This window comes from Lynx canadensis, chromosome B4 (assembly GCF_007474595.2).
Source record: "Lynx canadensis isolate LIC74 chromosome B4, mLynCan4.pri.v2, whole genome shotgun sequence".
Taxonomy (NCBI): Eukaryota; Metazoa; Chordata; class Mammalia; order Carnivora; family Felidae; genus Lynx; species Lynx canadensis.
The window spans coordinates 84,506,125-84,518,683 of NC_044309.1; the positions used below are offsets into that span (position 1 = coordinate 84,506,125).

General features: G+C 40.6%; 1 protein-coding gene across 2 annotated transcripts in view; it reads right to left on the reverse strand.

Moving 5' to 3' along the window:
* The window catches only part of LRIG3 (leucine rich repeats and immunoglobulin like domains 3), a 49,032-nt gene that overhangs the window by 17,345 nt on the left and 19,128 nt on the right, over positions 1 to 12,559 (reverse strand). For both annotated transcript variants that reach the window (XM_030323084.1, XM_030323085.1), the window contains exons 4-5: positions 1,509 to 1,640; positions 574 to 717 (exon numbers count right to left, since the gene is read on the reverse strand). In XM_030323084.1, coding sequence (XP_030178944.1) covers positions 574 to 717; positions 1,509 to 1,640 — 276 coding nt within the window. The remainder of the gene's footprint in view (positions 1 to 573; positions 718 to 1,508; positions 1,641 to 12,559) is intronic.

The following is a 12,559-nucleotide window of genomic DNA, read 5'->3' on the forward strand; positions in this document are numbered from 1 at the left end:
TGCACACTGGAATCACCCGGAGAGTTTTAAAAATTACCGAAGCCTGGATCTTACCCCCAGAGGTTCTAATATAATTGGTCTAGGGTGTGGCCTGGACATTGGGATTTTTAAAAGCTCCCCAGTGTCTATAATGTGCAGCCAAGGTTGAAAACCACTGTGTTGCAGGAGCCTGTTCACAGATCATTCCACTGCTATTAACGAGACAGTTCTCTGCAGCCACTTAAGCTATCAGAGCCTCCTGGAGTTGTCGGTATTATTCTCATAAACCACAGCTGTTGAGAGTCACCCACGATGTCTTCTGTGCCACAATGACGCCTTTGTGTGGAGATTGTTCAATGATTACACTGTGTATTCCTTCAGTAACAATCTAACCTGCCCTGTCAGGCAGGAGTCTGCACTAGGTGACTGTGAAGGCTCTTTCCAATTCAGAAATTCTACCACTCCAGCTCTCGATGGAAAGACAGCCACATCCTTGCTTCTAAACTCCTTTGGCCATGTTGTGGATTTTGGGCAACAGATGCCAAGGGTTAGGAGGAGCTGAGGAAACAATATCTAAGAGAACATTTTACTTACAGGTGTTGTAGTTGGGACAGTTTAAACATCTTGGGGGGGATAGCCGGGATTCGGTTCCTGTTCAGCTTCAACACCAGGAGCGTGTTGGCCAAACTGTCAAAATACCCAGGTTCCATCGAAGTGACCCGGTTGCTGTTGATATACCTGTTAAAAGTTTGAAGATGAGCTGCTCTTTCCGGTTCTTTGGAAAGTTAAAGCACAAACATTCTCTGTGTTATAATGTCCAGAGAACCTAACTATCATCTGTAACAACAGACACTTTAAAAATTAAGTATTCAGGTCCTTGTGGACCAACGCTAAACTAGGGTTCACACGTACTGCTCAGGAAAGAGTGACTGGAATATCTGAAGGTTATACAAGTTTGTTAGAGATGCTTATCCAATTTTTACAAAATTCACTTACTAATGAAACAAGCAGTGGTTTAATTTTTTCAAAGGAGCACTTTTAACTCCACCTATTTTTTCTAACACTCAGAGGAGGTCTAATTTTTTTTTGTTTACATTTTTTTAAAATGTTGATTTCTATGAGAGCGAGCGAGCATGGGGGCACACAAGTGGGGGAGGGGCAGAGAGAGCGGGAGACAGAATCCAAAGTAGACTCCAGGCTCCGAGCTGTCAGCACAGACCCTGCCGCGGGGCTCGAACTCACGAGCTGTGAGAGCATGACCTGAGCTGAAGTCAGACACCCAACCGACTGAGCCACCCAGGTGCCCTGGATGTCTAAATTTTTTGTAATCCAAAAGTACAACAACAAAATAAAGATTGTGGTTATTTGGGCTTACAGCAAATTACACATCAATAAAAGTTAAATGGCTGATACACCAGCAATTTTAAAAAAAGGCAGGTTTTATTATATTCTAAAGTTGATTTTTTGTTATTATTACAATGATATTTTCATCATAGGTGAATATTTTTGTTAAAGAAGAACTGACTTACAGATATTTGAGTTGTAGGGGTGGAAGGGGAATTTTAAGCTCTGAAATATTATTGCTGCTCAGGTCCAAAGTTTCGAGGGATTGAAACTGTTTCAGATGTTCAGGTAATACTTCAACAATCCTGTTTCCAGCTCTGGAATTTAAGGATAACACAGATGACAAGGTTAATAGTACAACAATCTGAAAGGCCATTCCTAATTTGTTCTTCAGAATTATGGAAAATTGATTGCTCTAAACTGTACTTTTAAAAGTTAAACAGCAACTCTTAAGTCACTTCAATTTTGCCTTAAACAGTAAATCATAATATTAGAATGTATGAAAAACATTACTATGTAAATCTGAATGTATTTACCAGTTGTGGTCACCTAGGTGCTATGCACTTAAACTGATTTTTCTTTATGTTATTTTATTACCAGTCCTTCTTCCTTACCATTTTATTGTATGTTATGTAAAATGACTAGCACCGAGTTGGCATTCTAGGTACCGGTGTGTTAGTTCCCTATTCTTTTTCTTGATTCCTAATCTATTTCTAATTCTTCTCCTGGAGAGTACCCACACTATAGGTACCAATAACCTTAAAATAATCATCAGGTTGGGGTTATTTTTTAAAGCCACGCTAGAGAGCTCTCTTTTTCTTTAAGAGACAGCAAGTTTCAATGTATTGCTATACAGTCTTCAAAAGCAGTGGATGTGCTCCAGGGCTTTGAATATTATAGAAGTATTACATAAAAAGCACACCAGTCTAAAGAATTCCTAGAGAACTAGATTAATAAAGTTTGACATTAACAGCCTTAAACACCTGACCATGATGACCAATATGGTAGGTAGCCATATGTAGCACTTTAAATTAAATTTAAATGTTAAAACTCAGTTCCTTAGTCACAGTAGCCACATTTCAGGTCCTCGACAGCCACATGTGCTTGGTGGCTGTCAAATGGGTCAGTGCACATACAGAATATTTCATCACTGAAAGTTCCACTGGTGCGCCCTACATAGATCACAAATGAAAAACAAAACAAAAAAAGAGGCCAAGTCAATCTCTTAAAAGGTCATTAACACAACAGCTTTCAAGGGGAAAGTCAGCATTAAATGACAATCTTGCTAGAGAACAGGAATCAAACTGATGTGCGAGCCATCTTATTTGTCATATTAGATCAGGAAGTGTGGACTTCTTAAACCATCATTTGGCGGGGGAAAACAACATGTCAAGGTAGGAAGCTAGGAAGGCCAGGATGAAAACAGAGTCCACCTGCAAAAAAAGTCTCTTTACAATCCAAGGAACAGTGAAACAATCTGAAGGCTCTGGGCAGAACTCAGAAACAGGATGAAAACAGAGTCCACCTGTAAAAAAAAGTCTCTTTACAATCCAAGGAGCAGGGAAACAATCTGAAGGCTCTGGGCAGAACTCTGTGAATGTCACATGCTGACGTTTTAATACATAGTCTACGGTTAAGCCTCATTTAATGAGAAAACTTAGGAAATACAGCTCAGATGTGTATCTTTCTACCAATAACTTATTTCTATAGTGCTTTCAGTTTATTCAGCTCTTTTGCATTATTATAACTCACAGGCCTCTCACCATCTCAGAAGGTCCCTGAGTTAGGAGCACCTCGTATGTATTTTCACAAGATCCTACACTGTGTTCTGACATTGCACTTTTACACTGCTGATCTTCTCTGCCAAACTGTAGCGAAAGTAGGGATAGGTCTCTACCCATGTCTTGGATTGTATATGAAATCTAATAATGTTGAGAACGTCTCACATGTCAAGCCGAGGCTAAGCATTTTTCATATGTCGTGCCATTTAATCCTAATAGCATTTCTCTAGTGTAGATATTATAGATAACTGCAAAATTAAGAAACTAGAGCTTTTAACCTAACAAAGCCATATTGGTCCCAAAGCAAGGCTTATTTCATAAAACATAGTGTCAGATTTATTTTGGCAATTCAATTCTTACATGGAGATGCACGTCCAGAAAGGGCCACTACTTCCCACTCTTGCAGACATGTTTAACTTCTGGTTTCAAACTAATGTGGGAATCAACACCGGCTCACAGAGCCATCACCATGCCAACAATAAGGATGCCCTGGAAACAGGGTCTCCCCAGTCTTGCTTGTACCCCAGGAAGATAACCCAGGGGTTTGCACGTATTTGCCATACGCCAGAGCTTCTAGAAGACCGACACTCTGAATAGGCGCCAATGTCGGGTGCTGATTTCCCTGCCAGAAAGGACAATAAGGGGAGAAAACAGGTTGGATGCTTTCTATTTAAACGACAAACTAGGGGCGCCTGGGTGGCTCAGTCGGCTGGGAGTCCGACTTCGGCTCAGGTCATGATCTCACGGTTAGTGAGTTCGAGCCTGCAATGGGTTCTGTGCTGACAGCTCGGAGCCTGGAGCCAGCTTGGGATTCTGTGTCTCCCTCTCTCTCTGCCCCTCCCCCACTCACGTTCTGTCTCTCTCTTTCTCTCTCTCTCAAGAATAAACAGTAAGAAAATTTAAAAATAAATAAAAATAAAAATAAACAAACTAACAAAACTTGTCAAAATACTGTTAAAACCCTCCATATGTTACTTTTAAGGACTGCAGGGATTCATGTCTTGATCCAAGTCATCTGGGAATCTATGTTTTGAAATAATCCTATACAAGGTAACAGGCATAGGTGATGTGTATCTTAAGAACTGAATTTGTCTGAGATAATAGTAAGGTTAAAAAAAAATAAAGGATTAACAGTCCTATTTACAAGTAACAAATATCAAGCCCCTTAGACTCCCATAAAGTCTTACAGACTTTGTTTAGAGTCAAGTCAGCCATGACCTCTGATTTTGACCATTTCCCACATCTGGATTTGCCAGTGTTTAAACTCCTTGATCTAGTTGTGAGGTATAGGGTAATGCAACAGAGACAATTAGTCAATTTCTAGGTCCCGGAGATGGATTTAGTCCAAGAGAAAAGCCACAGGGCCTTAGGGTCAGGGTGTGTGGGTTAAACAAAACCACACTTTAGGGGACAAAAATGTTCTCTTAAACACATAACCCAAATGTTTGCATTACCAGGATGTCCTCCCACAAACAGTAGAGTAACCCTGAAATGCCCCTCTGTCTCCACCCCCCTCCCTGTCCCTAGTCGCTACCTCCCATCAAACTCTGCATCTGGTTTTGGCCCCCAGGCTGTCTGACGCTGGTACAGCTACACTTAACGTTTAACAACACAAAGAAAACGCTCAGCTATAGATTTTTGCAATAAACGGAACAACCTGGTTTTTTGTGGGAAGGAGAGGGAGGCCTACAGGTGTCTATCACGTTGGTCAAATAAGGCTACAGGTTAGATAACAGGCCATACAATCTTTGGTTTATATGTTCGTTTGTTTATTAAGTAATTATGAACAAGGTATTAAAACTGCCAATTACTTGAGTGACGAATAAAATTTTCCTTGCAGTTAAAGTATGCTCCAGCCAAAGCCAGCAATTTCCTGAACTGCACACTTCCTAAATTGCAGTGTGAAAGTGCTCAGTTACAGACGGAGTGTGCACAGTGCCCTCTTTGTCAGCCCTGCTTCCTCGCACAAAAATCCCTTACAACTGCCAGGATAATAGTCCCTGTATCACAGAATTTTAACTCTGTTCTAATGGAACTGAATTAAATCCAAATACCAGTTTCGTATTAGCTCTCAGACTAACTGACAAATAACCACCTGATATGTACCAGTTTAAACAAAACAAACTTGCTTTATATCATGCAAGAGTTTTTAAAAAAGGAGACAGCTCCATTAAAAACCAGATTGAAAAACCTTTCTAATCACCTAAAACCCTCAAAATAAACATAATTCTAATAGAGTTGGTCATAAATAGCCGCTTCTAAAAGACAAAGATTCAATTCAACTCCAGCTTTAATTTTTCTCCAAATATGGATAAATGCCAAAATTGATGAACACACTGAAAGCACTGCAGTTAATATTTTTGGCAGGATATGTGCAATGCTTTAACGAAAACAAAACAGTGTGAATGCCTTTTTCCACGACTTGATGTGGAAATGCCATCTCTGCATTGTTCAAAATAGACAACATGTATGTCGTGTAAGTACTAGAAGGCATTTTAACCTTGTGCAAATCCACCTAAAAAGGACCGTGAACATTTTGGTCATCTGTGTCTGTTGACAGTACAAGGTGTTCCATGGTCAAATCACTGCTGAGGTCAAGTATAATTAGTCCCTTGTGGACACACACAGATCTGGGGGCTTGGGCTGTCGGAACGCAGATGGTTCCCTGAGGCTTCCAAGAAGCCACAGGAAAAACAGGAGTCCTAGGTATAGCCTTGGCTTCTCAGGACCAACCATGCTGGTTTCACTTTGTTGCTAATTTCCCACTTCCGGCCCACTTTACCCAATACCTTTAGAATGCCGAGGCAAATAAAGCTCACCATTTGCTTATGGGATATTTGTCTGTGAGTGCTGAAGATCTAACAAGGAACAAGATGGATATGGTCCCTGACCTCACGGAGCTTACGTTCTGGTGGGGCAAAGACGCAGGCAGATGAAACCAGTCACCAGAGTGATAACTGCTGTGATAAGACTGCAGTGGGAGAAGAACGACCAGCTTTTTACTTTTTAGGAGTAAAAGGTGGGGGGGGCAATGGTCAGCAGAACTTCCCAGAGCAAGGAGGCGGGGCTAGCACTCCAAGCAGAACCAAGTATGAGTAAGGCAGGGCTTCCCTTGGAAGAAATGAAAGAAAGAAAGAAAGCCTTGATGGCTGGAGTAGGGAGTTCCTGGGTCAAGACTGGGGAGAGATGAATCCAAGAGTGAGGTAGCTGGGAGAAGAGGAGTGCAGGCCAAGTGGGACCCTGTAAACCACTGTAGGCACTGGACCTTTGTCTCAATCAGCTGGGGGAGGAGGGCAGAGGACTTCGAACTTGGGGTGGCAGTATCAGGTGTGCATTCTAGAAAGGCTGCTCTGGCAGTGGTGGGTAGAAACACTGGTGAGGGCAGGTAAGACCAGGTGCAGGAGCACCAGCGGGTGCAGAGGACCAATGGCGGTGTGTTGGGATAACAATGACCTCTGCCTAGCGATCAACTTTGGGGGTGAAGCACCATTCTTCATCTGGTTCCCCAGGACACAGGCTGTGCTTTTCTCCTCCCCTGACATACAGGCTCAGGTTTCCAGTTCTGCAGCCTCTGGACACTGGAACCCAATTCAGCACCACTCGCCACTACCACTCGTGTGTTGTGCCACTGACATGGAAGGCCTTGTAAAGCATGGGACACAGACTAGGATTGCGTCTCGTTCAGGTCTGAGATGCTACTGAGCAGAACAGTCCTGTACTGGCATTTTAATGTCTGTAACCGCTCGGAAAATGGACAAATGTGTTATTCCCATCTATAAGAATGTCCCAATTTGTTCCGATACTCTCAACACCTGCACTGAATGTAAACCCAGACTAAATTATTAACAGTAAAATATAACTTTTGAGGCTAGTGACATGATCACTTGGTATGATGATTTACCTTCTGACTCACTACTATCTCCACAAAGTGTAAGAGTCTCAAAAGAATTTCATGGACTCTTAAGTGGATATAAATGGTATCTGTTTATTTCCAGAGTCTGAGAGTGGAATATTCTTTGTGAGGAACCAGAGTATCAGTTTTTTTTTCACACTGGAATTCCTGAACTAATTAAACTGTAGCGTCTTGATGAATAAGAAATATCTATCAATAGTTTCAACTGTCTCCTACATACTGCACAAGGTAACAGGCAGCTTAAAGTTTCTCAACTGTGATGTGTAAAGACGTGCAATCTTGGCTATTCAGAGAACGTTACATGCATGTGGCATTTACCTTTTAGAGAAGGTGTGAGCAGTAAAGTTCACTCTGAACCATATATGTTGCAATGCCCCCTTTTCTTAGAATGCATTACTCTAACTACATCACTTATGTCCAATTCAGTGACAGCAGCTAACAAATTGCCGAATCTGTGGTCTTTCTATACAACCACAGGACAAGCGTATTAACTGTATTGATGGGGACCAATACAGTGGGGGTCGGCCTGGCCCCAAGGAAATACTGATTTCTATATATAATTTGCAAACAACCAGTTTAGCACCCATTTATGAAAGAATTACAAGTTGTTAAAGAAAACGTTACATTTTGCAAATACATTAAAGTCACTTACACTTCCAATGATGACCTTCTCTCCCCAAGAAAATGCTTCCTTGAAAACTACCTTGGCTGAAATAACTAACACCCCATAATATTAGGCTTCTTTTAACAGAGAGACTTGGCAAGCAGAGAGCCTCTCCCAAGCAGATAAAAATAAACTGTCTCTGCTCATCTTTTTTTCTAAAAAGATAATTAAGAAGTTTCATTAAAAGAACACATGTTCAGACTGGTCCGCTGGTACTGTGGCATCAAAGAATACAGCCAATTGAAGAAACTTTTGCAAGGAGAAAGATTCTTGATTAAGAACTAATGATACTAAGCAGCAAATGAACTACTGTAAGGAGCAAAGAGTTCTTTCAGCTAAAAGCCAGGTCAACATAAAATATAATTGTCTTTTGGATCAAAACATGAATGAAGATGGCCATATTTTAATATAGAGGTTCTACAATAATCAGGGCCTTCTTCATGTGCCAATATAATACATGTTATTTGCCAATATAAATACATGTATTTATAATACATGTTAAAAATGAAAAAAAGAAATAGGGGTCAAAAACCCATTTTCACTACATATGAAACCACCTGTTTTGATCCCCAAGTGTGAATTCAACTTAAGAATCTTTTTTAAGTTTATTTATTTTGAGAGAGACACAGACAGCGTGAGTGGGGGAGGGGCAGAGAGTGGGGGTGGGGGGGAGAGAATCCCAAGCAGGCTCCACACTGCAAGAACAGAGCCCGATGCAGGGCTCGAACTCAAAAACCGTGAGACCATGACCTGATCTGAAACCAAGAGACAGACGCTTAACCAACTGAGCGACCTGGGTGACCGATGTGTGAATTCCATTTAGTCCTTTATGTAAACAGAGATTTCAGGGTGAACCCGCTAATGTTAAATGTCAAAGATACTTACTGAACAATTATCTGAATCTCAAACAATTTAATTACGTACAAAAAAATTTAATTTCTAAAATTTAACAATTTTCTCTACCTCTCTTGTGAGGCAGAGGCTTTCCATAAGAGAGTTTCATATGCCAGACCACTGTTAGAGTTCAGCTGTGAGTTTGAGTTTCCCCTTACCTTGGGACTTACTTGTGAGTAGAGAGGCTAACTCATCTTTGGTTCCCCAGAACTTAGGATTAAATGAATGGGTTTGAGACCAAGAGTGACCAGTGCTTCACCTAGAAATTCTAGATCAAGCTTCAGATTGGCTGGTAAGGATTTATCTCAACTATGGTTCAAGACGCATATGTACATCAGAAAATACTATGACCATTACAGCTACCAGCCAAAAAAAGTAAAACTGCCATTCCATATGCTAACCAACCTGTTAAAAGTAAGATCTCCTTGACACAGTAATTGAAATCACAGATCCCTAGCAAGATTTTGATTCTCTTCCTGGCTCTGTTTTGATTTACTACACTTTGTGGACCTTGATTTTCTCACCTGTTAATCAAGAGGACATTGAATGGACCGATTTCATCCATGTCTAAGAGGCTGTGATTCTGGATTTGGATGATGAACTCTGCAGAAGATCAGATTTGCCACAAAGTCTTCACAGAACCATTATTAGAAAATGAAGCCTGGCTCTGGAGGGATTTCACCTCCTTCCTCTGCAGGGGAATCTCACTGCCTGGCTGCCCAGTCTTCATCCTCAGTTTACTTGTTCATTTTCCTGGGGCATATCCTCCACCAGCTTTACAAGAAACCATGCACAGAGGTGCTTTCCTCAGCCCCCATGTTTGGAGATGACTTAACAGGATTAATAGTTTAGGTGTTCACAGAATTTAGAAGTCATTCTCCCTTGGGATTTTGAAGACATTGTTTTACTCTATATCCACAGCACTCATGCAAGTACTCAGAGGAGCTGGAGGCCATTCTGATTCTCTATCCCAGGGTTTCTCAAACTTTGGCAGGCATCAGAACTGGGGGGTGGGGGTGGGGGCATGGCTTCTCCTCCAGCAGGTCTAGGTGGGACCTGAGAATCTGCATTTCTACCAAGTTCCCAGGTGATGCTGATGCTGCTGGCAGCACACTAGAAGAGCCACTGTCAACCCTTATAGGTGACCTGTTCTGTGTTTTCTCCCCTCCTCTCAGAGCTTCTTTACTCCTGGCATATGGAAACTGCACAGTAATGTCTCTAGCATAGGTCTTTTTTCAATTGCTGGCGCTCAGTAGGGCCTTTCAACCTAGAAATGTGTGTTTCTCAGTTCTGGGAAATGTTTTTGTATCTCTGATAATTTCACCCCTTCTATGTCCACAGATGTCTCTGTGGAATTCTGATTAGACAGGTTTTAGATTTCGGTCTGATATTCCTATTTTCTCATTTTTTCCTCTCCCATTTTCCATCCCTTGTCTTTTGGTTCTTCCTTTTGAGAGAGTTTTCAGCTTACTTCCAATACTTCTATTGCCTTTTTAAAGTGTTATCTTTTTAATTTCTAAGACTTCTTCCTTATTGTCCCAATATTCTTTATTGTCATGTACTAATTATTTACCATTCTTTACTTATTTTGTGGATGTAACACCTCTTTTCTTTCCACACATATTAGGTTGTTTTGAGATTCCCTTTTCCTTCCACTGTCTCTGGCTCTCTTTTTCCATTTATTTCAGTCAAACACTGATTTTATTATTAGAAACTTCTACAAAAGTCTGGCAACCACTGGGCTATCCATTTATATTTAACAAAAAACAAAAGTCTGGCAACCACTGGGCTATCCATTTATATTTAACAAAAAACACTCAAAAGCTTACTGAGGGTGGGGCACCCGAGTGGCTCAATCGGTTAAGCGAAGGACTCTTGATTTCAGTTCAGGTCATGATCTCATGATTTGTGAGATTGAGCCCCACACTGGGCTACGTGCTGACAGTGTGCACAGCCTGCTTCTGATTTTCTTTCTCCTTCCCTCTCTCTCTCTGCTTGCTCTCCCTCAAAACAAACAAACAAAAAACCAAACCAAAACAAAACAACAAAAACAACTTACTGAGGGCTGTGTGTGGAACAGACTTGTTGCCTGGTGAGTCCCAGCCACAGGTGGCAGGCAGAGTGGCGACCTATTTCATGATGGGATCTCTTACATGTCTTACTGCTCTGATCCTCCAACCTCCAGTCTGGTAAGTCTAAGCATGATTGCTAGCCTCTGGAAGGGCTAACAGGTACATAAGCTGAGGTGAGGCAGTGTCCTCCTCAGTGTTCAGATTAGATTTAACTGCCCTGATGCTGCCCTGAATCCCCACTCCTTCTCTGCCCAGTAGGTCTTGCCTCCTAAATTCTAGAGACTCACTGTTTCAACTCTCCAGAGGGTAACTTCCGGTCTTCTGTCCATGTCAATCACCAGGCTTTGAGTTTGGAGGCGGAAGCTGGAGGTCTCACTCCTTCTTATAAAAGAGTTTTAGCCTTTCCCCCATTTTCAGTCCTCCTCTGCACCCGAACCCTTATAGTCTTTGAATTTCTGAACTCAGAATGGTTCTGCAGAAAAGAAGTCTGCTGCTTTTGGACTCCACTACATTTTCTCTAAGTCAGTTACAATTTGTCCATTTGCGTGCAAAATTTTTATGACATCTCTCATGTGGATGGTTTCCTTTCCTGTTTTATCTTTGTTCCTATCTGTGTGCATTTTCTTTTTAGACCTTTACTTCCCTTTTAAGGGAGTTTTAAGGTGCAGGGTGAAATGAATTCAGTTAGTCCACCATGCTTGATAGGAAGTCTTCAACAGAACTCTAATGAAGAAAAATGGATTTTCTCTAAAAACCCCAAAATAAATCACAAAACCTTCCCTTAAAAAAGCTACTGTAATTTTTTGCTGGAAAAAAATCATCCAACTTAGATTTGTATATTTTAATGAAAAGTTAGCCTATATAAAGGATTTTCATTTAAGATGATGCTACAAAGCAGAAAACACATTATTTTGAACCTCAAATTAAACAGTTCTCATATAGAAAATTAATTCCGTACAAAAACATCAGGCTAAATTAATGTTATTTTATTTACTGATATGGTTCACAGACGAACGGACTAAGAACATCTCAGACACCAAATATCTTGATTTAACCAAGTATTTAAACTGTCCTTGTGGGGCACGGCACCTGATTGGCTTGGTCGGCAGAGCATGTGACTCTTGATCTTGGGGTCATGAGTTTGAGCCCCATGTTCAGTCTAGAGTTTACTTAAATAATTTAAACATAAACAAACTGTCCTTGTGAATAAGACACAGAAAATGTGGTGATGATGATCATACAGGCAATTGAGCTCACATCCCTTAACTTTTGTTCACAGACTGACATGAACCTTTAAAGGAAGCTGCTAGATACAAAATCAATGTACCTAAATCTGGTGGATTTCTATACACTAATAATGAAGGAGCAGAAAGAGAAATTCAGAGAACAATCCCATTTACAAATGCACCAAAAATAATAAAATAGTTAGGAATAAACTTAACCAAAGAGGTGAAAGAGCTATACTCTGAAAACAATAGAACACTGATGAAAGCAACTGGAGACAACTCAAAGAAATGTAAAAACATTCCATGCTCATGGACTGGAAAAACAAATATTGTTAAAATATCTATACTACTGAAAGCAATCCATAGGTTTAATACAAACCCTATCAAAACACCAACAGCATATTTCATAGAACTAGAACAAACAATCCTAAAATTTGTATGGAACCCCAAACTGCCAAAGCAATCTTAAAAAAGAAAAACAAAACTGGGGGATCACAAGCCCAGAATTCAAAATATACTACAAAGCTGTAGTAATAAAAACAATATAGTACTGGCTGCAAAAAACACACAAAGATCAAAGAAAAGAAAGCCCAGAAATAAAATCCCAATTATATGGTCAACTGATCTTTAACAAGTATATGCAATGGGGAAAAGACAGTCTCTTCAACAAATGGTGTTGGGAAAAC